Source organism: Eurosta solidaginis, chromosome 1 (assembly GCF_040869045.1).
Source record: "Eurosta solidaginis isolate ZX-2024a chromosome 1, ASM4086904v1, whole genome shotgun sequence".
Lineage (NCBI taxonomy): Eukaryota > Metazoa > Arthropoda > Insecta > Diptera > Tephritidae > Eurosta > Eurosta solidaginis.
In genome coordinates this window covers 319,812,078-319,839,032 of record NC_090319.1, presented here as the reverse complement: position 1 = coordinate 319,839,032, position 26,955 = coordinate 319,812,078, and the positions used below count along the sequence as shown (strand labels likewise).

At 36.9% G+C, this 26,955-nt stretch overlaps 1 protein-coding gene across 3 annotated transcripts in view; it reads right to left on the bottom strand.

Annotated features, from left to right (window-relative positions):
* Positions 1–26,955, bottom strand: part of sim (single-minded) — a 144,549-nt gene that overhangs the window by 39,182 nt on the left and 78,412 nt on the right. The window contains exon 1 of one of the 3 annotated variants that reach the window (XM_067761766.1): positions 2,625–2,719. The exons of the other annotated variants lie outside the window; for them this stretch is intronic. Within the exon in view, the coding sequence (XP_067617867.1) occupies positions 2,625–2,676 (52 nt within the window). The 5' untranslated portion in view covers positions 2,677–2,719. Of the gene's footprint in view, positions 1–2,624; positions 2,720–26,955 lie in introns of those variants that run through there. 3 annotated transcript variants of the gene reach the window in all.

Here is a 26,955-nt window from a genome sequence, read left to right as displayed (position 1 = left end):
AGTGCGAGTTAACATTACTTTTAGGAACGATTAAGAATAATAAATTCAATTTGGCCACCTTAACTGACCTCAATTTCAACTGCAAACTTTCATTGAAAAACCGGACATAAAAGAAACGTGTTTTATTCATATAAAGTACATATGTACGTCAGTTATTTAGTTGAACTTTTCTGCCTTTGGCGGAACTTAAATGGGTTTCGGGTTCGATGAAAAATTTTACAATCACACTTGGAAGTGATCGTGATAGTCTTAAATGTGTTTCCGTCCCTTAAAATTCATTGACATGTTCATCTGCTTTATTGATTTTTCGTTTAGATTCGGAACTAAAACATATGCTCTTCTAATATATAATAACAAATTTAATCAGAAGATCCCCCAAAAACTCTTGACAGTTGAATTCATGATATATTACTAATGTTACCAAGTTATTATTTACCAAAATATATCAGGGGATAGACTAGCCCAGCGGCATTCGGCCTACAACCATAAGATGCTGTTTCGAAGCGAGCCTGATTCATGTATTCTAAATTACAATTCATAACTGTATCATTTTTCTTATCTTAGTGGTCTGGTTTTCCAATTTTTTCCAACTTTTAGAATACCATCGTTTTAGCGAATTTTTTCCATAAATAAGGTATAATATGACAGTTTTGGTGTTTTTGTTGTAGGAATGACAAAAACATTGCTCAAAAGTCTTCAGAAGCGCTGCACAGGGGAAAATCCTTAGTTGAATATGACGTGAATGCAAATAGGTTGTTTTAACAAAGACCTGTTTCAATTTTTTTTTTGGGAACAAATTAAACATATGTATATAACAATAATATCAAAAATATGGAAGTATTAGTTTAGCACGGCCTTACTTATGGAACCAACACCAAAGATACATTAAATGATGAATTTCTGTAATTAAATCCAGTAAAGGCCATCGATATTCACCTAATAGTTTATGTGAAAAAAGTGCTCAAATTGGCATATTTTACTCCTGAAAAATGCAAAAGCAACACTTTTTCGGGGACAACATTGGTGAAAAATTTTCAGATAGCCGAATGAGAGAACAAAGAAGAATTTATAGCGAGACAATTGACGCCTTATTCCACCTGGTTATTCCACAATGATAAAACCTGCAAGCATTGACTTAAACGATACAGAAATACTGTAGTTTCCTAGATTAGAAAGTTCAACACTCTAGTGACAGTGGTTCTCTCACTAAAGTAGTTTAAAGTCGCAACTGGACACACAAGTACCCGGTTATGCGTTCTAGGGTTAAAAGTGGGCGTGTTCGTGATCAGATTTTGAAAATATTCCTTTAGCACACATACAGTAATATGAGTAACGTTCCTACCAAATTTCATCATGATATCTTCAACGACTGCCAAACTACCGCCTGCAAAGCTTTTAAATTACCTTCTTTTAGAAGTGGGCGGTGCCACGCCCATTGTCCAAAATTTTACTAATCTGTGTCATAAAGTCAAGCCACCTACCATGTTTCACCGCTTTATCCGTCTTTGGTAATGAATTTTCGAACTTTTTCGGGTTTTCGAAATTTTCGATATCGAAAAAGTGGGCGTGGTTACAGTCCGATTTCGTCCATTTTAAATAGCGATCTGAAATGAGTGCCCAGGAACTTACATACCAAATTTCATTAAGATACCTCAAAATTTACTCAAGTTATCGTGTTTATGGACGGACGGACGGACGGACATGGCTAAATGAATTTCTTTTTTCGACCAGATCATTTTGATATATAGAAATATATATCTATCTCGATTAGTTTATGCCGTTACGGATTACCGTTATGCGAACAAAATTAATATACTCTGTGAGCTCGGCACAGCTGAGTATAAAAATAAGAATAGGAAGAGGAATTGGAATTGGAATAGGAATGAAAATAGGAATATCGAAAGGAATATGAATAGGAATAGGAATATGAATAGCAATAGGAAAAGGATTATGAATAGGAATATGAAAAGGAAGGGGAATAGGAAAAGGAAGGGGAATAGGAAAAGGAATAGGAATAAAAAAGATATAAGGATGAGGAAAAGGAAAAGGAAGAGGAAAAGGAAATATAAGAGGAAGTTATAGAGGAAGGGGTAAGGGAAAAGGTGAAGGAAAGGGTAAAAGCAAAAAAAGATAATAAAAAATAAAATGGATAGGAAACTAAAGATGAAGAGGAAGAAAAACAGAAAGAGAAAAAAAGAAGAAAACAGACCGTAAGAGCAAGCGTAACACCACAAACAATGAGAACGACAGGATGTGTTGCAAAAAGCCTATACATGACTGGCACCTGAAAGTAGTTTTCCGTTATGATAATTTGTGATATACTGGCGTCCAATGTGCTAACAAGAATTTCCTATATAGATGCTAACATAATATTTATCAAAAACGAACCAAGAAGAAAACCTATCGTGAGTTGTCACGTCTGCAAGGCTTCTCATTTGTCAAGTACGCATGGCTTCTCATCAGTCAAGTACGCTTTATTCTAGATATGGGAAGACTACATTGTTTTAAATAGAACTAGGACTGGACTCAAAAAACCCCTTTTTGGGTTACCACTATTTAAATATACATACACTATCTTCCATTTGATATGTATTTCGATGAACACCAACAACAACAACACTCACTTGAAAAACTATGCCGATTACGTTCTGTCAACACTTTCCTTTGAAATATCATCTTCACGCACGAAAACACCAAATTTCAACAACAAGAAATAAACATCTAATTAGCAATAATTTCTATTTTTACTTCACAAATTTCCCCTTCTTTCTTAGCAAACGTTCTTTACTGTCTTAAAACTATTTTGTAACTGTTTCGGATTAACAAATGTGCAATATTTTTAAGAAATCTTCATCTCGCACTTGCCTTTTGTGATGAGCGGAATTACCGAAACAAGTGCAGTTAGTGTACACGGCACGGCTCGGCTATTGGCTGAGCCAATGGGGATAATTTGCCAACTAGCCAGGTAGCCAGGTACCTGTGAGATACTTTGCACATTGAAACACATGTTGCATTGTTTTTGTCAAAACATTATTCACAATTGCATTTTTTGTATTTCTTTTCTTTTTATTTTTGTTTTTGTTCGAAAAGTCAAACCAATTGACTTCCGTCTCAGACAATAGAGCCATATTATGTCCAATCCTAAAGCGATCCCATTTGATTGCATTTTGAATCTTTGCACAGCAACAATTGCATCTTTCTTACCTGTGTGAGTATTCGATTGGCATTAGTGGGATTGCAAGTTGGTCGTAAAATTTTATGAATGAAATTTTACACTCAATGAAGACGAACATACACATATACGATATTGGCGATTACTAGATTTCAGATACGAAGGCAGTTTTTTTTTGCATAGATACCCAGCAGTTAAATGAATTGGTCTCAAGCTACCTCACAACTAGTATGTAACCCAACTACATTCAATTTCAAATTTAAAGCGTCATCAATCTGGGACAAGGAACTGATACTTAGTTTTTTCTTGGAGTGGTTACAGCTTTCCATCGGTGACAATTGAAAGAGGTATGACAGCATTTGGAGCCGGTTGAATTTATTCGTTGACTGCTGAGTGGAAAGTCAAAACAAACGTGATAGTATTTAAGCTAGGCTTTGAGTTGTGATTACAAACGATATGCTTTAGGTCCATGAGCTTAATCTACGATGAATATCCGCCACTCGTTGCCTTAGAGATGATTTCTGATGGTCCTGATCTTGGCAGACTTCCGTTTAACTGAAATAAAATGGGTTTTGTTCTGCTAACGAGAAGATAGAACGGCATGAGTCGAATAGAGTTAAGTACCTTTGCGAGCTTATATAAAACAGAAAGATGTAATGTTAGTCTAAAGCTGAATGCCAATGGATGTTGATCAATCAGGCGAAAACCACCAGCTGGATTTAGCACCACCCTAAAGGTGCAAGTGCAATGGGTTGCTCAGATCTATAAATAGCAGCACTATTCGCACAGGGGCATTGAATGCAGTGCTGAACACCCGCTGAGCTCACATTGTAGGCGAGCTCGAAACTTTTATTAGGCTTCTAAGCACAGTCTTTTCTTGAGCATGTGAATCATGCGCAAGACCGGCGTGGTATTAACGATTGTGACTCTTTAAGCTCACTAAAGCACACTTGCACAACGGCAAATTATCTTTTTAACTCAGAGTTAGTATGAAAATTTGTCAAATATGTATTAATTAAACCGTCATGAGGAGCTAACTAGCCTCAAAGACAAATCATGATTTAAGCTTACACCAAGCATTGTATACTGGGGTTCAAGCGGTGCGACTGAAGATATCGATGGCCTCTTTTGATGTGGAATTATCTTTTCAAAAGTACCTCATACTTGGTTTATTTAAATTAATTATATGATGCAGCGGCCACCATTGTGTAATTGTAGCGTGCTCCGCCTACAACACCGCAGATCCTGAGTTCACGCCCCGGGCAAAGCAGCATTAAAATTTTAGAAAACAAGTTTTTTCAAAATTTTTCTAAGCGCGGTCGCCCCTCGGCAGTGTTTGGCAAGTACTCCTAGTGTATTTCTGCCATGAAAAGCTCTCTGTGAAAACCCATCTGCCTTGAGATGCCTCTGGGGGTCGGCATAAAACAAGTAGGCTCCGTCCCGTCAATTTGTAAGAAAAATTAAAAGGAGCACGATTCTTTGACAAAAAGATAAAATGCCTCTAAAGCTAGTCGAAAGAAACGCTTTTCGCAATAGTAATGGACTCTACGCATTGGCAAGGCCGAGTACCGAAAAGGCTTTACACAGATTCTGCTTACTTTTTCTTCTGTTTTAGGTTACTCGGCAAAACAAGCACCTAACTAAACTTCCGAACAGTGTTTTTGGTGCTACAATTGTAATGAAACTCTAAGATGCCTAAAGGCTGGTAATCAATGGTGTCAGTAATCGAGCTACCGCTGTTGGGTCCTTAGTAAGGCTTAGGCTCTAGTATAGTATATGTTCAGGCTCTGCACGTTTCAAAATTCTTTCTATTTTGGGACTAGTAATCGGTGCAGTTTTGGCAATTTAGAGACTAGAGAATATCTTATAATGAATCTACTATTTTTTGGTTTCACTGTAGCGTAGCTAATATTTTTTATGTACTATGTATGAGATAAATGAAGCGCGTGTCTCAGTTGCACATAGATGGATTTGTGGGCGTCTTATTGTCTGCGAAATTTTTCAACCTTAAGTATATAGTTAGATGGACAACAGGTTGCTGGTGTTAGATACCTTTGAATGTGTATATACATATGTACGGCGCATTCCATGCCTACACGTCCCAACGATAAATTTTGTGCTCTTCCAAAAAAAAGATTGCTATGAATTTATTTTTAAAATTTTTTTGCGGCCAATTCAAAGATATTCCTTTTTGAAATTTTTAACAAACGATTTTTATTGAACTTTTTGAAAAAAAAAACTTTTGGAATAAATTGGTTTTAATCTTCCATTTTTATAAAAAAAAAATTTCAAAACTCAAATTTTATGCCGAGTCTCGAAATGAGATATTTATGGTTTATTGTTTTTAAGATTTTTAATGTTTTTTTTTTTTTTTTTCAAATAACAAAGGTAAATAATTTTTTAAAAGCTTCATCAACTTCAAAAATATTTTTTAATATCTTATCCAACTCTTCAATGAATTTTTTTTTTTTGATTTTCCCCCACTTTGGGGTTTTAAACGTGTTTTAACTATAATTTGTCGTTATCTGACAAACTTTCTCAAAACAGTTATGTAAAAATAATTCCTTTACAGTTGTACAGACATTTTCAACTCGAATTCTAAATATATATATATATTGTTGAAGTATGGATTTTAATATGTTTTGTATCCTTAGATTGTTTTTTAAAATTGTTTACTTCCGGAAATATAACCTTTATGCCGAGTCCCATAGTAAATATTTTTGAACCTTCACATCACTGTTTTTTTTTACTGTTTCTCGAATTTGTTCGATAAGAAAATTTTCGCGACTATCGGCTCTTCTCGAGACTTTTGGGTCTCGAAGTACTCGGGATACTCACGAGCTTCCCGGCACTCAATTTAGTCGCTGCTTTGGAGGTATGATTAAATTGAATAGCGAGAAACTCGAGAGCCTTACGAGCCCAAACTCGTGAAAAATTTCTTCTTGAACAAATTCTAGAAATCTTAAGCTCTAAAAATAATGCATATATTTGCTGGGTGAAGTATCACTAGAAATGCACTATATTGAAAAAAAAAAACCTTAAGTAAACAAGTAAGGAATGCTAAGTTCGGGTGTAACCGAACATTACATACTCAGCTGCCAAATTACAGCTTGCAAGTTTCATCGCTTTATCCGTTTTTGGTAATGAATTATAGCACTTTTTCAGTTTTTCGAAATTTTCGATATCGAAGAGGTGGGCGTGGTAAAAGTCCGATTTGGTTCATTTTAAATAGCGATCTGAGATGGGTGCCCAGGAACTTACATATCAAATTTCATTAAGATACCTCAAAATTTACTGAAGCTATCGTATTTACGGACAGACGTACGGACGGACGGGCATGGTTAAATTAATTTCTTCTTTCGCCCAGACTTGATATATAGAAATCTATATCTATCTCGATAAGTTTATGCCGTTACGGGGTACCGTTATGCGAACAAAATTAATATAATCTGTGAGCTCATCTCAGCTGAGTATAAAAACACACTATATGTTACAGCAGCGACTAAACTGAATGTCGAGAACCTCGCTAGCTTTACGTTGTTTTCGAGACTCCAGAATCTCGCGAGTCGTGCTTGTGTTCTGAAAGAATTCGTAAACTCTAATATATATATCATTTTTTAAATTTTTTTGGAAATAAAATTAATTATAAAATAAATAAAATATAATAATAATGCATTTTTTTAATTTTCAAATAATTAGATATATTTGTTTGTGTATTTTTCTTGCATTTTGTGGAAACTTAAAAAATTATATAATGATTTTTCTGAAATAAAATATTGGATTTTCTTTTTTACTGTTTTTATTTGAAGCATTGTCACGTAATCGGATAATAATGTTATATATATTTTTTTTTAATTCTTGAATCTTTTTTCTTGTGTTTTTTTGTTTTTTTTTTTTTTGCAATTAAATAATGGGTTATTTACCAATTTACGAAAAGAAAAAAATTAAAAAAAGTCAGGGAAACTTTTTTCTAGTTCTACAAAAAGATGTCAAAATTTCAGCGAAATTTGTAATACAAAATCCATCGGTAGAGGTAATTGACATGGAATACCCCGTATGTCTATAGGTGCTTGTCTATTCAGTTAGCTTCCCACAATGCACACCTACACATTCATATTTTAGACATACATATATACATACAAAATTATCAAAGTATATATGTACATAAATATATTATTTTTGGCCAGTTTATTTGGACTTAAAACAAAAATATTTCTGAAACATATACTTATGAAGAAACATACACATATGGATAATTGACTTTGAGTTTGATTATTTAATTTTTTTCAGAATGTGTGCTAAAAATGTCTCTAATCGGGTTCAACACAAATACAGGTATTATATATGAGGTATTCCATCCCATTTCGACCAATTTTGAACCCGACCCCTTAGAATTGGCTGAAAGTTTTTCTTCTTTTTCTAGCTTACGAAAGACGTTTTTCAGAAGTTTTCCAAATTTTTTTATCCAACTCAAAAAAGTAATGAATTTTTAAAAAAACACCGTTTTTGTTTTCAAAATGCTATAACTTTTTCAAAAATTGACCGTTTGGGATCATTTTTTTTTTTTTTTATATTTTTTTAAATGTACTTTTCGGAAAAAATTCAAAAAAATTTTTAAAGTTTTTTTTTTGTAATTTTTCAGTTTTTCGAGATTTTTCGAATTTCGCCCTTTTTTTTCTCATAAAAAACTTCAATCAATTCTGCAATCATCCCCACTAATCCCGGAGTGGGCCGAGAATTTTTTTTTTTTTTTTTATTAAATTGAAAAAAAAAAACTAAATTTTTTTTTGTATTTTTTCCGCAAAGTACATTTAAAAACATTTAAAAAAAAAAAAAAATGATCCCAAACGGTCAATTTTTGAAAAAGTTATAGCATTTTGAAAAAAACACCGTTTTCCAACTCAAAATAAGTTTTAAACGGTGTTTTTTTAAAAATTCATAACTTTTTTTGAGTTGGATGAAAAAATTTGAAAAACTTCTGAAAAACGTCTCTCGTAAACTAGAAAAAGAAGAAAAACTTTCAGCCAATTCTAAAGGGGTCGGGTTCAAAATTGGTCGAAATGGGATGGAATACCCCATATATACTATATATGTATATACATATCCATACGTACATGCATGCATATGTATTGACTTGGGGTATACGCATGCCATTAAATAAAAAAAAAACTCTACACACTTCCTTTAGTATTCTAGAACAAGAGACCAACTACTTTTTCCCAGGATTCTTTGGCATATTTATGTGAATGTACTCAATTGTTTCTAAAAATGGTTTTCCTTATATACTAACATGTAAGATGTATGTGAAGAGTATATAAATAATTTTTGTTATTGTTTTTATTTGCATTGATTGACTGACTCTATGTCGTACGTGATTTTAGTTAAATTTGCAAAATTTTTCACATAACCTCATTCCAAAATTATTTAAAGGAGCCAGATGTGAATTGAATTTGCCAGGTGGAATGTGTACTGACATTCCAGTAAATAAGTAAAATTGTTGTGCATTGAAATTTCTCAGAAGCATGCCCATTTTCTTTAAGTAAAATTTAATCGGTCTTTAAGAGTAATGCGGGTAAAAGTGCAAAACCGCTTCTAAACAGGGGTCCATTTAAGTAATATTTTATTGTTTTTAAGTTCAAACCGTTTGGATCAAAGAATATTCGTATTCCAATGTTACTAAGCTGATTAGATTTATGTAGAGATAAACACAAATTAAGTAAGTGCAAGGTGCGATATATCTCCCAAGTGAATTAGGCTGAGGCACTCTTTCGATTCGCGTCGTGATACTAGATACTATTTTAACGCTCGTGGATAACTTCACTTAGTTGGGAAAGATAATAGATTGTGCTCACAATTAATGTCAGTTGTCGCGGGATGACAGGCCTCACTTGTTATGGCGGGCCGTTAAGCTTGGCGCTTTGTCATAGTCAGGCGGCGGAGTGCATATTCCGTAGTGTCAGAGATTGCCTTTTGGCCAATGACGTGATCAATTTAGTTTGGCCTTTTTTGGGCACATCTAGTATGATTTATATACCTTTTTATGCTAGAACGTAGTACTACATACGACCATATCTCCAGTCGCGCCAAAGACGATGACCAAATACTCCCTCATTGCACACTCTGGCATTGAAGTTGCCCAATTAGATTTTGATATGATGGTTGGGGCAGTGATCGTATACCTTACCACAAAACAAACACCACGACATCGACCAGGCGTCCAACAGTACCTTCCTTTATAAGCGTACGTATATATGTACATACATACCCTTATATTGGAAGAGAAGCTCGGCCTAAAATCTCTTCGGATGTTATCGCGCCTTACATTTATTTATTTATTTTGGCTTCTTGTAGCGATAAGGAGGCTTTCCAAAGGGTTTTGGAGGTTTTATCAATGCCAATGGTCCTTTGCCTGATTTTTATCCTTCCTATTGAACCTTCTAAGTCTTACAAATCCCTCCTTCCATGAGAAACTTGGGGTCGCCAGAGACTCACCTGCTAAATAAACAGGATTTGACCCGGTGAGGCTGCCGATTGGGTTGGCGAAGCTATAAATTGCGCTAGCAACCGCTTGAAAAGGCTGGGCAACACATTTCTTTGTCGCCGTTGAGGATTTCCGTACAAATTTGCCACCTATTTGATAATTTTTTCAACTATATGAGATATGAAAATATACATAGGCATTAGGCGAAATATATTTTACATCGCATTTCAACAAAAATATTTTCAAGTGGTGCTGCCACCTAGGCTCTCCATCTAATATTTTTATATATTTTTTTCTTAAAATATGCAATACTATATTGATAGCAAATTGGCCATTCGGTTGATAGTTTTTAAGTAATAAGCTACATACATTTTGAAGTCCTACTTAGGCCCGATTTTTCAATGCGAGCTTAAACTCGAGTGAAAGTTGAATAGAGTTTAACCCTGTCACTTCGGCCGCTTCTGAGATGAGCAGCACAACTTTATGCTATCGAAAAAAGTGGCAAGAATAAACTGTAGCAAGCTTTAACTGGAGTTAAAGGGCTAATTAAACTTCCTTAACCCTAACGCCATAGTCCTAACCATACCCATATCCATAACCATCTCCAATGTAATCGATTAATGGTGCCTTAACCTGAAAATCGTGAAAATTTCATAAAAATGAAGAAAACGCAAAAAATTACAAACATATTCCACAAAAAATAAGTCTCTTAGTCATAACGTATCCAAAACAATGAATAAAATCTACAAAAAGTTATTAAATTCGCCAACTCAAATATTTTTAAGTTATGGATATGGCGAGAAACCAAAAACCAATTGGTTGGCTATGGTATAGTGATGGCTTTAGCGTTATGATATGGCACAATTAACCAATTACATTGATTTCTATAAGGTTGGTTCGATCAGCCGTTTTATCTGGTTATGGATAAGCCGCCATTAATTGGCCCTTAAGCTCGCACGTAAACACCGGTCCTCATTTGTTGCTGCTTTGATTTTTCCATATGATTGCCACTTCATAAAATTTAGTGAAATATGGCAAGGCGGCCATCAAACTGAAGGTGTTTTGCATTGCAATTTAATAAAAATATTTGTAACTAGCATTGCCAGCTAAGTTTATTAGAAATATATTTTTGTATACCCACTACAATATTGGAAACAGCCCAGGGCTCCCACATGCCAGACATAGCTAGCTAATACGGGTAGCAAAATTTAAAAAAGATTGTGGGGGATATAAGAAAAAAAGGTGAGCTGAAGGGAGTAGTAAGTGAAATAACATTGCCTATGCGATGTAGGGGACCCTAGTAGTATTTAATCTCAAACGGGTGAGGGGATCTTGACCAAACTTACACACGTGTCATGTACACGGACCTTTATAGTTTTGGTTCTTGAATTAAAATAAAATCAGACACCAAATGCGTATGGTGTGCGCGTGCAAACAATCCCATGTTTTTTATTCGAGACTATGTTAAGCTTCTAACATATAAATGTCAGTGTCCGAATGTGTATGCTCTTAAAACTTACGACTCGCAACGCTTGGAGACGCGGGCACTTGCATGATCATTTGCTAAGAGCTAAAAACTACTCAAAAGTTATGCAGATAGACCAAAGTTAGGGCAGAACAAGGTCTGACGGGCCTACTAGTAAATATATAAGTAATTTTATTTTATTTAATACCAACATTTTTGCTATCATAAACTTGCTACTAAAACAAAATTTATTCCCGAAAACCATCTTAAGGGATTCAGGTCCATTATAACTTCTCATAAAAATAATTTTAATTCATTGAATTATCGAATGCGGCATTGTAGCTTTTTTCTACGGGAAGGACATTTGCATTTTCATTCAATTGGTACAAATCTAACAATTTGTTAGCATTAATGCCAAATCCATTTATTTGCGCTAGACATTTCTTTTTGTACATTTTTCCGCCAAATAAACTTACACACACACTTACACATATCCATATTTAACACCGACTCTTACAATGCAATAAAATCAAAGTACAAGCAAAACGACCTTTGAAAAGAGCATCAAAAATCGCATTAAACGGCAAAAGGATATAACGAATAAATGAAGGTTCATTCGATAGTTTGAAAATGGGCCAGTTGGCGAAAATTGATGTATGTATGAATTACACCTACACACATTCACACAAAAAATACATTCTGATAAACGTAAACACATGCCTCAAAAGTAAATAAATAAACATACAACATACAACAACAATAAATCCAATAGCATAGCGCACTTTTGTTGCAACAACCACAACAACTAGCAACTGTAAGACCAGCAGTCAGTAGTAAATGAACATTACCGGAAGAAGCATATTGTACAAGTACAACAACAATAACAACAAAAACAAACGACATATCAGGCGCAACAGATTTCCTCAATGGTTTTAATCCTAAAGAGCCGTCGCTTACTAATCCGCCACTCGAATGTGATAACATGTGCGCACAATCTACGTTATTGCCGCCACCACAACCAACAATCAAACAAAAACAACAACACCCATGATTGTAATAGTTAGTAGCGGCGTTAGTTGCCTTTGATAGGTATGAACATTGAGTGTTATTACTCAATGTTCATATCATCCGCGTCTACTTTTCTGAGGCGCGATGCTTCCTTCATCATTATTAGCTCTTTGACGTGCCAGACTTACCGGCGTTGTTGGCGGAATTGGCAGCATCGGATTTATTGGACATTCACAGATTTTATGTGAAATTTATTCGAAGTTATTTTTCGTTTTTTGAAAATGGTTAGCACAGATTCTGAGAGAGTGGAGTGTGAGTGCCTAACTCATTTGTCAATTTTAATATCGTGGTTGTCTTAAATTTTATGAGTGATTTTATTTATTTTAATACTATAATATAAATATCAATATGTAAATAAATTAACAAATATGTATATATTGTACATTAGGGCGGAATAATTTGTTCGGAATATATTTACGAAGCCTGTTATACCATATTCGAATTTTACTCTAAATTTCACGAAAGAATATAAGCTAAGTACCTATACTTTGAAAATGACGCTTAAGGCTTGAATAATATCATTCAGGCTTAGTTTAGGTTATTCAAGTACATAAAAGCTGTAAACACCAATAAAAGCAAAACAAAAAATTTGATGTACAACTTTTTTCGTATATCGAGAGGCGATTAGATGAACTGTGTGGGGAAAATGCATGGAATAACTTTGGGAAGCGCTCTCCAATCATGTTCAAAAATAAAAGCGGAAGTGCAAGCTCGTCACGGCGGTTAAAGTTACTCCAGGACCACCGTGGTAAGAATACTGACTGTTTTTTGCTAATATTGTTCAACACATTTTTATACCTTTCATGAAAATGAAATGGTATATTAATTTCGTCACGAAACCCAAAATTGTAAGTCTTTAAAGGAAAATAGATAGACCCACCATTAAGTATACCGAAATAATCAGGCTGAGGAGCTGAGTTGATTTAGCCTTGTCCGTCTGTCCGTCTGTCTGTTTGTATGCAAACTAGTCCCTCAATTTTTGAGTTATCTTGATAAAATTTGGTGAGCGGGTGTATTTGGGTGTCCGATTAGACATTTGTCGGAACTGGCCGGATCGGACCCCTATAGCATATATCCCCCATACAACCGATTTTTCAGAAAAAGAGGATTTTTGTAATATCTTACCCAATTTAACAGATTGAAGCTTCAAACTTCACAATATACTTTCGTATATTACACATATTGTTGCCTGAAAAAATTGATGAGATCGGTCGTATATATAGTATATATCCCCCACAACCGATTGATCAGATAAGAAACTTTTCGTAATTACTGCCCTATTTTAAGAGCTAGAGGCTTCAAATTTCAACGATTGCTTACGTATATAGCATATATTGTTGTATGAAAAAATCATAGAGATCGGTGGTATATATATTATATACCCCATATAAACTGTATTTTTTCGCCCCTTTTTTACGGCTAGAAGCTTCAAAATTCATCAAATTCCATCAAATAGTTACGTTTACGTCAGATATTGTTGAAATACGTGATTAGTAGTCATAGTTTTTATACGCAGACCACAAAAAACCTGAAACTTTGCATCCTCACACAAAGTACCTACCTATTTTTTATTTTATATTTATCTTAAAAATCATGTAGGTATGTAGATCTGTTCATTATATATTTCTTATCTTATACATCCGTTTATTCGGAGATTACGAACGGCATAAGATTATTGTTCAGCCCCGTTCATGAAAGGTATGAAGTCTTCGGCACAGCCGAAGACAGTCCCGTCCTTACTTGTTTTTTTTTTTTTTTTTTTTAAATGTTGGATTAAGGTTATACTCCTAACTAACATATTCGGATCAAATTGAACATGCGTCTGAGAAAGCATCTAAACAGGCTGCGCGGTAGGCTCATGACAAACATCGGAGAATCAACAGAAAGCAAAAGGAAACTGCTGATGAACATCAAACTATCAACAGTGGGCAAACACACTTTGTAAGAAGAATCGTTGAAAGCCTCAGGTGGTTGCACTTTATCAGGACCAGCTGTACAAGTTATTAGCGGAACAATCCCATCGCCTATAAGTGCTGGAAAGAAGAAAGTTATGGGAAGCAAACAGCAGACGGATCAAGAGCGCATGAAATTCGTTAGCAAAGAGAGCAGGGAAGAAACGTTTAGGTTGTGGCAACGACGTTGTTAAAAGGAACAGCGAGGCAGGTGAACAGCGAAACTAATACCAGATATTGAAGCTTTGGTGAAGTAAATTTTTATGTTACCCAAATGCTCTCCGGACACGGGTACTTCACAAAATATTTGCACAGGATAAAATAGGCCGAGGACCCAATATGCGTTTACAGCGATGCAGACGAGGACGATGCTGAACTGGTATTCTTCAAATGCTTGCGAACCGACAACTGCTCGAGAAAAGGGCCGGCCAAATCACTATCGATAATGTTACAGCATACATGCTGAGTGGCCCAGAAGAGTGGCAACAAATCAGTTACTTCGTAGAAACCATACACAGAGCAAAATAGCAGGACCTGGACGCAGGAACAAAAGAAGGTTGTCTAAAATGATAAATATGGAACGCCACCCTAAAGTTATGCAATATTACTTCATTCAGTATGGAAGACAATACACTGTATACAACGGCGGCATCAAGTTGGATGAAAATCTTGTTTTTTTTTTTTTTTTTTTTTGGAATACATCATAAATTGAGTTAATATTAATTCCCATATTGGTACATTTCAATAAATAAATAAATTTTTTTTTCAATACAAGTAGATGGCAACCTTGTGAAATTTTCCAATACCCAGATAAAGGAGCTCATTATCTCTATACAAAATGTCATCCAAAAGCCGATACACAAAAAATATGTATATTAGAAAAATTACCCAGAAACTGTCCCCCAAGTTTTAAACCGAATAGATCCCAATAACAATCCTAAAATGATTCTAAATCATTCCCAATATTATAAGAAAAAAAAAAACGAAATAGTTCTAAAAGCCACTACAATAATATGTCGAAATTGCCTGAAAAAGTCTTGAAATTATTCCGAATCATATAGAAACACATTCGCAATGAGCCAAAAAACGGTTCCAAAAACAAACTTGAAATGTTCCGGAAATAGTTGCAAAACCATTTCTAATTTATCTCGAAATGATCTTAAAATTGTTCCAAAAACATATAGAAATATATCCAAAATAATGCAAAAACTATTCCGAAAATCAATTCTAATATTATCCCGAAATTATCCAGAAAGAGTTTTAAAATTATTTCAAATCACATAGAAACAGCCCCGAAACACAGAAAAATGATCCAGAAAACAACCCCGAAACGGTCCAAAATCTGAGACTGGCTTGCAGTTACTCCAATGAGATTCCGTAAATCATCCCGAAATAGTTCTAAAAGCCATCCCAACATTCATTTTTAATGATCTTAAAACTGTCTTGAAATCATTCCAAATCATGGAGAAAGTGCTTAAACACCTCCGAAATGATCTAAAATTATCCGGTTAATGATTTCGGAATGGTCCCAAAATAGTTATAAAAATAATTCTAGTGCTATCTCTAAAGGATCCTGAAAGAGTTGTAAAACTATTACAATGAATACAATCCCGAAAATTAACAGAGAAAATGATCTCCTAACGGTCTCGACCCCGATTCCGAAAACAAAAAAGTGGTATAAAATACAAAACCAAAATTATCCTAAAATAGTCCTGAAATATTTCCAAAACTAGTCCCAAAACATTCTTAAAAAGATTCAAAACTGATAGCGAAGTAGTCAGGAAAGCATTGCCAAATCGAAGTCATCCCGCAATGATCTGAAATAACGCCGAATCGACCTCGAAATAGTTCTGAAATAATCCATAAATAGTCCTAAAGAGGAAGCCAGAATGATCCCATAAACAATCACGAAAGAGGCTCAAAACTATTCCGGAAAGAAGCTCCAAACTATTACGAAATGGTACTTAGAAGGTAGCACTGAAAAAAGTATTTTTAAATACTACTTCAGTAACTTTTTTGGTTCCCGAATTCGCATATCTAAAATAATTTTCTGAGTAGCAACGCTGATGCGATTTTTTCATTTGTTTTGAAATTAAAGCCATTCAGCCCTGTTCTGCAATAAGTGACGTCAATTATCAAGTTTTCTTCCACTTTTTTCGAAATCAGTGGTGGTATGTGTAAAGCTTGTACAGCTCATTGTGGAACTTCCTGCTTAACATGCCGTTGGTGTCACCTCTCTCGATTACTCAAGGACCACACCGTTTACACAAAGAATCCACCGTTTACACAAAGAACACATCGTTTACGCTTACGATCTATACAGCAGCGTAGGTATGAGTAGATTCTTCTAGAAAGTTACTTTTGCTCGCCGATGCGGATTTACCTTTGAATTGCCTACTCAATCCAAAGAAGAGATTGTTGGCAAGGGTGCTAAGTTAGGCAAGGTTAAGAGGGCGTGCATGAGAACTTCCCACACTTCTACTCGGATACTTCTTTGTCCATTGTGAATGTCGCGTGGCGGCGCATAATAGTATCCAGCGAACCACTTCTTTTCTCTGATGAACTTGAGGAGGAGCGAAAAATCCACCTTCCCAACCTCTGCTAGAAAAACCATGCACCCAAAAAACTGAGTTGTCTTGTTTGCGGCTCAGGACATCGGCAGAGAAAGTAATGAATCGACTCCTCTTCCTCCTCATCATGACGGCTTCTGCAGAGAGAGCTTCTTGGTATGCGCCACCGTCAGAGCATTAGTGCAATAGCGCATTGATCTGTGATGAAATCCGTAATACTCTCACTGCATATTTTTTACCTTGAGGAGGCTAGTTATTTTCCTTGAGACGTTGCAATCATTATGTACAGAACTGTCCACCTCGCTTGTTTTCATAACGGAACCTTTCCTGACCAGTTAGATAGTTTCCGTTGTTAATGCTGGTTTCCAAATAGAAGTAGTCCTTCTTCATTTAGCGTTTATATCTGCCACGACTGACGTGGCTTCCATGACGCAAATGCGCAGCTTTTTTGTCTTTGATGACCTCCTTATATGTGCGGCCACAGTGGTGTGATGGTAGCGTGCTCTGCCTACCACCCCGAAGGTCCTGGGTCCAAGTCCCGTACAAAGCCGCTTCGAAAATATAGAAACAAGTTTTTTTAATTGTAGAAAAGTTTTACTTAACGGTGTCGCCCCTTGGCAATGCTTTGGCTAGCACTACGAGTGTATGTCTGCCATGAAAAGTGTCTCAATGAACATTCATCTGCCTTGTAGATGCCGTTCGGAGTCGGCATAAAACATGTAGATCCCGCCCCGCCAATTTGTAAGAAAAAAGAGCAGCACGACGTGAATTGTAAGAAAAGCTAGGTCGTGATCTCTCTGAAGGTGAATTGCACCAAGTGTTTTTTGATCTCCTTATCCATGCCCGTGATAAGGGCAGAACTGTAGAAAATGTTTTCTTCTGTATATGCAAAAACAAGTATAATTTATGTATTAATTTCTATTATCCTTGAAAACCCAATCGAAATAGTTCACAAGTAATAATATTATATAATATCGCCACACTTTCATTCTAATTGGAGTGATTAGGAGAATCGCGAAAGCATAAGCGTGAAAGAGTAAAAACCATTAGAGCGTAAAACAAAAGAAATGAGAAGCATCAACAACAACAAAACCAAAGATAAAATGACCAACATTGAGCGGCTAAATTGGGTTGGCCATCATGGGAATTCTGAACAAACACCAAGGTAATACAAAAATTCACGCTTTTTCAACTTTCCCTCGACAACAGAGAAGTCAACATTTGCGACTGATCCTCGATTGAGGTCAAACACTTTGCTTAAAGCAAGCACTAACTTATTTAAGTACACACAAACATACATTCATATATATATATATATATAACACTTGCCAATCAGTTAGCCAGATCAAGTTTAGTTCATACAAATATTGCTACTAAGTGCTAACAAATGGCTAATAGCAAATCGACCACATTCAATGAATCAACAAAGAATTATCGCTGCATGGCACTAACCTTAAACAAATAACATATTTCTCTTAGCAAATTCTGAGTACAGGACTTCGTTCAATGAGCAAACGACTAACTAAATTAGCTACTAAAATTTTGTAGATTTTTCTCACGCTTAATGGGGATTTTCCAAAAAATGGCGCACATATTGTGCGAAATTCACGTGTCGACGAGAAATGCTCGTCACTATTGGAAAACATTTTCATAGTCATAGCATTTAAAAATGCGGAAGGACATGCATGGACATGTGCACAAACGAACATATGTGGCTCTGATAACGACGCTGAGCAAAAGTGTGGGAATGTCCTTCCGCTTCAATATCTTGCCGATGCATGAAGGCATTGTGAAGGTGTTTTCCAATTAGGGAAGTGCACATGTTTGTGTGTGTACCTGTAGAGTAAGAAGGTAAGCGTACAAGTCAAATTCCCACGCACCGTTAGTTGCGTTTAGACAGTGTAAAGCATCCGATATTAAGATAACGCCAATGTCCTTTTTCTTCATACTATGTACTTATACATATGCAACGAAGAAAACTATGATTAGAAACTGATAATGTTTAACAATCTTATGGTAGTCTTAGATCCGGCGCAAGAGGTATCTATCTAAATCCATTTCCACTCTCACAGCCAGTCCCAGTCCCACTTCCTCATCATCATCATTAATTGACGCTTAAGCGCCTAAGCGATTTTAACAGTTTCGTAACTCGCTTGTTTCGCGATAGCTGACGCCAATTGAGAGCAACAGGGGCATTCAACTAGCCTGTCCCAACTCAGTGGAGGTCTCCCCTCCTCTGCTTTCAAACTGCGGTGTCGACTGAAATAATTTCTTGGCCGGAGCATCGTCGTTCATTCGCATAACATGACCTTACCAGCAATGTCTTTGGGCTTATATTGACTGTATATATCGTCATACCTGTATAAAGCTCATACAGCTCATCACTACGCCTCCTTCGGTACTCACCGTCGGCATCACGTATAGGACCACAAATCTTACGGAGAACTTTTCCCTCGAGCACTTCAAGAGTCATTTCATCTTCTCTCGACATCAGTCTCGGGCTTTTGATAAAATGTAAGGAAAATTAAAATTGGCGTGGTACCGCCCATTTTCCCAAAATTTTATATAGCCAGAAAAGTACTGGGTGACTACGTGAACCTACTGTGAACATTCTATGAAGATCGGTTGAGTACTTTCACGCCCATAGGACACACAAACACCTCCATTTTTACTTACAACATTTGATGTGGTTGTCGGCAAACTGTTCCAGGCACGCCCACATACTCAATCTCGACTCTTACGTCTTTGTTCGTACATGCTCGTAAACGTAAGAAAACTGCGGAAACAAACCGTGCGACATCAAGAGTTGGTGGCCATTCTGGCGTATTCGGCTCCAAGTGGGCTTATTATATGAAGTGGCTGGCTATAAAAAAAACCCGTGTTTGGTTTGAGCACTCAGGTAAGGTGCTCGGCAAAAAAAGTACATAGTGCAATATACCTTTCCATTCACTATCAAACCCATCTTTACCGCTTCTTTTTCCAGTTCGGAGTACGCAGAACTAACGGCGCGGGTGTTAAGGCCGATGATATCAAAGTCATCAGCATAGTAATTGCACGCTTTTATAGAATATTGTTCCAGAGCGGTTAAGTTCTGCAGCTAGTATAATTTTCTCCAGCATCAAATTAAAGAAATCGATTGATAGGGGGTCACGCTATCTGAAACCTCGTTTAGTTTCGAACGGCTCGGAGAGGCCCTTTCCAATTATGACTGAGCTTATGGTGTTGCTCAACATAATTTTGCACAGCCGTATAAGTTTTGCGGCGAAACCAAATTCAGACATAGCGGCATATAGGCAGCTCCTTTTCGTGCTGTCGAAGGCGGCTTTAAAATCGACGAAGAGGTGATGTGTATCGATTCTTTTTTCGCGGGGTTTCTCCAAGATTTGGCGCATTGTGAAAATCTGGTCGATGGTAGATTTACCAGGTCTGAAGCCGCACTGATAATCCAATCCAATCAGCCGATTCACGATGGGCTTCAATCTTTCGCACAATACACTTGACAGGACCTAATATGCGATATTAAGAAGGCTGATTCCGCGACAGTTGGTGCAGTTTGCAGTATCCCCCTTCTTGTGGACTGGGCAAAGAACATTAGCTCTGAAATCCAGAACCACTCTTGCCAATAAATGCTACTTTGGACTAGTTAGGCAACTAAAAAGTAAAGTCCTCTATCGGCAAACGAAAATCATGCTCTGTAAGTCACTTATCGTACTCGTCCTGCTATATGGTGCAAAAGCATGGACCATGATAACATCAGATGAAACGGCGTTGGAAGTGTTCGAGAGAAAAGTTCTTCGAAAGATTTATGGACCTCTACGCGTTGGCGATGGCGAGCACCGAAGAAGATTTAAAGCTGTACGAGCTGTACGCAGACATCAACATAGTCCAGCGAATTAAAACGCAGCTGCTGCGCTGGCTAGGCCATGTTATGCGAATGAAAGATGACGCTCCGGCCAATAAAGTGTTTCTATCGGAACCCGCCTATGGAAATAGAGGTAGAGGGCGGTCCCCACTCCGTTGGAAAGACCAGGTGGAAAACGATTTAAACTCCCTTGGTGTGACCAATTGGGGCCGGTTGGCAGAGAGAAGGAGCGACTGGCGCCTTGTTGGACGGCCATAACCGCTTAAACGGTTAAACACCAAAAAATAAAAAACTATTTAATTTTTCATACGAACTACGGGACGGAGTCTATAGTGTGACACTAAGTGATACTCACATCACTAGTCTGATGCTAAGTAAATGAAGTCACAACAACAATCAAGCAGACAGTCACTTGTATGTACATAAACGAATCAATCATTATGTCTACACATATGTACATACACGCAGCGGAGAAGCAACGCACAGCCACATGCATATATCTGATAAACTCCCGAAAGTATGCAATGAGAGAAGCTATAAAGTCGTGCATCTGTAGTTACAGCTGAGTAATTTTATAGCTGATAACTAACTAGTAAGTTCTGCAAATAGAAGCGCCTAGAAATATGTCAACGAGGAAAACGCGCAGTATAAAAGCAGCGACAGTGGAGCCGCGACGATCAGTTTGATTTAAGCAAGCTATTAGTTGCGAAGATAAGTGTTATTGTGAAGTACTTAAATAAAGGCCATTTTGCATTATTGAATAGTGGAGTTATTTATTTAACAGTTTAGTGATTTGAACGTTAGTAGAAGGTTGCAAATAAGAGGAATTGCAGTAAGTTCGTTACATTAGGTTTTCAACCGACACTGAACGGCATCTGCAAGGCCCTTGAATTTTTTAAGGCGGAAATACGCTCGATGTGTTTGCCAAACAACAGTTGAGGGGCAACCCAGTTTAGAAAAAAATTCCATTTGCTTTTTCCTGGACTTGGAGCTAGGAGCTCCGATGTAGTAGGCGAGCACACGCGATCACAATAAAAGAGATCCCAAAAATCGCGCCTATTGCTACAGAATCACCCTGTTTATGCTTCTATATATCACAAAGTGGACGAATGATTGAACCACATCAGTGCGGCTTTAGTCCTCCTGGCAATCTACTATCAACTAGACCTTCACTGTACTTCAAATCCTGCAGACGGCGCAGGTCGATGAATTGATGTCACTGGCCTAGATTGAATAAAATGGAAACAACTGGCGCTGACTATAGACGAGCACGAGACTATGTACTAACTGTCATCAAAAATATAATTCTTGAAGCCGCGCCTTGGTAATCACGTAATTTTTAGCAAATATAAAATCGAAAGTGTGTGGTACGAAGACAATGTCAGTTATAAATCAAGTGGATGATGCTTTTCCCAACAAACGCTACTTTGGACTGACTTTGCAGTTAAAAATTAGAGTTCTTTTCGGCAAACAAAAATCACTTCAACAAGTACCTTGTCATATATGCTCGTATTAATGGATGTTATCGCGACAACAATGAGCATGGACTATGCGAGAGAAAAGTTCTTGGGAAGAGATTTAATAATGATGAGTATGAACCTTACGCAGATATTAGCTAACCAGGTCATAGTATGAGAATGAAGAAAATGCTAGGACTCAGAAAATGTTCTTATCAGTACCTACCCATATTTGGAATCAACGGAAAACTCTACCTCTACTGTGTTTGGCACAGACTGGTGAAGAAAGGCCTGAATTCCTCTGGAGCTCAAAATCTGTGTGGCTTAGCGCCAATCAAGGAAACTGGCGCGATTTCTTACGACACGGTCGTTGTAGTCTGATGTCTCGTATAGACTGAAATTTGCTGAAAATATAACTTCCCTGGGACTACATTCAGTGCATTTTACGGGGTTAATGAATCTTAATAAGTTTTTTATGTTGAGCTTTTTGCCCATGATCAGCACAATGTCGTTCCATATGTAAGTAGGGGACTCATGATGGCCACTAACACATACATCACAATCTCACTTTGAAGACTCCAGTTTCTGACTGCTACGCTCTGCAGAAGTATGTTAGTAGTAGGGCTTGAGCTGTCATGCATTTTTATTACGTATGGCATATGTGTCAAATTGCGCAAGGAAAATTATTTGCTACAAAGCCGGTTCGAAACATCTAATCACTTAGGTATTTACAATAAATATCAGTACAATTTCACAAGTAAATAGGAAATTACTCGCAACATAAACAATTAACACCCCTTAACAGCACCCATTTAAGCAGAAATACTGAGCTTTTATCAGCGATGGCACACCACATCCGCTCCACCCTTCAGCTGCTTTTTGCGTGCAGATTAAGACCCTTAAAGCAAACACCAGCCTAATCGGATATGGTAGCCCAATTTCAAAAAAAAATTTTGTGTGTGAATTTGTTTTATGTGCATTCTTAATGATGTCCTTGGTAATATTTCGCGGGCAGATTATCTTGCCTACTCGTTAACCCAATTACAACGCTAATGTGAAATATTGAATCGGATTTGCTATTACTTCGTTTTAATGGACGTACTAAAAGAGTATTAAAGTGAAGTTTTTGTGCTACGAATTAAATGTTTACTAAGAAAATATTTGTGCCTATAAAAATAATAAGACAAACAACTAAGATAAACATAAAAACAATAATTAAAGTGATACGAGCAAATATAAAGATAAGAAGTGGAAGAAGGAGGATAGTCTTATTATTTGATAGTATAAGTGGAGCAAGATTTAATTTGTATAAACTTGAAAGAGACATCCGATAAAAGAAATCACTTAAGTGCATGTCGGGCAGTAAAAAGGTTAAAGATTCCATCCGTAAATGGATAGAATCTCTGCAAGTGTTGTAGCCACAGTAAGTGATGGCACGGTACCGTTGAGAACTATGTAGTTAATAACAATACTGAGCCATAGTCTGGCAGAACTCAGAGCACTTTTTCCGTGTGAAATGAAATCCCCAATAGCATGGGTGCGACGCCATAAATAATATAAAATAATCGGCTACAAAGTCCATCGGGCCTGAACCATTAATTGCAATAAGGCCGCATACTATCAGAGACAAGCCGAGCGAAAAAGAGGCGCATTGGTGCCAGCCCATGTGCCAATCAAATTTTTTCTTAAGGGAATATAATCTTAAACGATATAAGACTAAAAAAAATTTGTTGTGGAGCTATCTATCTACAGTTCACTGAAAACTTAGGAGCCGCATGCATCCGTAAAGGAGTTGGGCATATTATCCAAAAGCTTCGCTGGCTAGGTCAAGTTATGCGAATGGACGAAGACGCTCCGGCCAAGAAAGTATTTCAATCGTCAACGCAGTATGGAAGCAGGAACCTCCAGAGAGGCACTAAAGAGAAGAGGGGTTAAAAATTATATCCGTGAGTGGATAGAATCTCTGCAAGTGCCGTAGCTACAGTAAGGGACGACATGGTGCAGTTAAGAACTATGTAGTCATTGCTACGCGTGCCCTGTTAAACATATTAAAGTAGTGCTTTGGAAGTGGTAAAGAAATATCATCGTGGAGCTGCAAAATATTTAGAAACAAGCTCCCACTCTCCAGTTTCCTAGGAATTAAAATAGTAGATAGTATCCACCAAGGTCGTACGCTTTTATCGTGCACCGATGGGTCCAAAACACCGGAAGACATCGCACCGAGGTTTTGCGTTCGCATACCCAACACATCTGTTTCCTTAGGTAGTTTTCCCAGTACATTTCATCCAGGGATATGCTACATCAGTAAATATGCAGAAGCTATATAATTTGTAAAGTGTTTACTACCCTAAAGGAATCGCGATACTGAACCATAGTCAGGAAGAACTCAGGGCGTGTGAGTTTAAATTTCAACTAGTCCTAGAGGCAAAGGGGAAAGCTGAGCAGACTCTCTGCCTACAACTATTTTGTAATTGGCTGGGTGCGACGCCATAAACGTGTGGAAGTCTATGAGCAGGTAGATAGTCTAAAATAATCGGCTACAAAGTCTAGCCTGAACCGTTAATTGCAATAACGCCGCATACTATCAGAGACAAGTCGATCGAAGAAGAGGCGCATTGGTGCCAGGCCATGTGCCAATCAAATTTTTTCTTGAGGGTATATAATCTTAATCGATATAAACTGCCCATTAGATTTAAAAAAAAATTAGTTGAGAATCTATCTATACAGGTCAGTGACAACTTAGGAGCCACATGCACCCTTAAAGGAGGTGGGCACATTAGCCAAAAGCTACGCGGGCTGGGTCATGTTGTGCGAATGAACTAGGACGCTGGGGCCAAGAAAGTATTTCAATCATCAACGCAGTTTGGAAGCAAAGATCTTCACTGAGTTGGGACAGATATATGGAGGAATACCTGGCTCCCCTTGGTGCTCCCAGTTGCTGTGATAGCTGGCGCGACTTTTTACGAAATTGTCAGAATTGCTTATGTGGTTAAGCGTCGGCTCACCTTAGCCAGATCATAAGCAGATACACTCTCCTTGGAGTACCGTGAAATCTTATCTATGACCAATGTGCAGGCATACTATCTTACTTACTTAATTGGCGCTTAACTGTTTTAACGGTTATGGCCGTCCAACAAGGCGCGCCAAGCGCTTCTTCGCTCTGGTCGGGATACTACGTTTACGCTTACATTACACGGACGCGTACATTTTGCATTATTCCGCCCGTCTAAGGTGGGTCATTCTGTTACCTTCTGATAATTTTGCCTGTGAAAGTACATAGCACGGCTGTAGCTGAAATTACCCAAAAGGAAACAGATCCAATTGCAAACTTACCTTTTTGTATAGCAGCCAAACTACCATTCCTACTACTACATACATACATACAAGATTCAACAATATTTTCCAAAATAATTATGCATTTAGTATTTGCGTTTGCCAAATAAATACAAACTACTGTTTATAAAATTTCCACTAACAACAATTCAAAAGTAAACTTTAGTGTAATAGACACACACACACACATCCATACACATACAAATGCCTGATGTGTTTGTATCATAGTTTAAATTGTATGTAGAATTTCAAAGGAAAATGGCTGGGCCAAGTTGTAGGCAAAGCTACAAAATTTCTGTTTAGGTGGGTGTGTTTTTTGTGTTTGCATTTGTATTTGTGTTTATATTTCTGTTTGTGTATGTAAGTGCAAACGGCATCGACAAATATGCATCATAAATACCAAAAATCTCGAAAATATCACGTAAAATCGATCAACAGCAAACACTCAATTGTTCAACAATGTAGCTACAAATTGTTTAGTAGCGGTAGTAACAACAACAACAACAACAACAAATGCAGTCAACCATTTAAACAACAACAGCAATGTAAAGTGAGGGATACAGCATTATTTAATAATACTAAATGGATATCAGAATGGTGTTGCAAATGATTTTTTTTTTTTTTCAAGTTAATGAAAGGCAGAGTTACTTCGTGCTAGACTGAGAGGTCAAACTGCTTCCGCGAGGGCTAGACTGCTTGTTAAAGCTATAGAGTCCTGTATGAAGCAGGCCTGTAGTAAAGGTATGCCAATACTACAAATAAGAAACACAAGTATAACCCGACGGAAAAATTACAGAGATATTTGACAACTCAAGGCGAGAAAATGCTGTTAAAAGTCACTATCATATCCGCCATCAGACCATGTGGGTAGATCTCATCCCAGCTAAAGGCTTTTAATAAATTGCAAAAATGATTTGAGAGCTAATTCTTTGTTTGTTATAATTGTTGTTCTTGTCAAACGAAGAATAACTCTTGCCAATAAGCGCTACTTGGATTGAATAGGCAATGAACAGTAAAGTAATATCTCGACGAACAAAAATTACGGTTTACAAGTCGCTTGTTACACATATTCTGATGTATGGCTCCCGGAATCATGTACAGTGTTGAAAGTAGATGGGATGGCTCTTAGAGTGTTCGTGAGAAAAGTTCTCCGAAAGATTTAGCAGGTATAATGATGATCTGTATGCGGTTTACGCAGATATTGAGATAGTGCAGCGAATAAAAGCCTAAATACTTTGCTGGAAGACGTTCCGGCCAAGACAATATTTCAGTCGACACCGCAGTTTGAAGGCAGAGGAATGGGGAGACGGTATCAGTTATCGCGAACCAGGGATAGCTACCCAAAATCGCTTAAGTGGTTAAGCGCCATCTAATGAAGATGATGATGTTGTTGTTGTTGTTATTTGTTTAAGTTTTGGCCTTTTTTATCTATTTTTTTTTTTTTTTTTTTTTTTTTTTTTTTGATCTTTAAATTGTTTTTATGTTATTTTTTCGAGTTCAACTTTATTTTTTTTATAGTTATTCCAGTTAATGTTGGTTTTGTTTTGGTTTTAGTTTCAGTTTTAGTTTTAATTGTAGTTTTAGTCTTAGTTTCA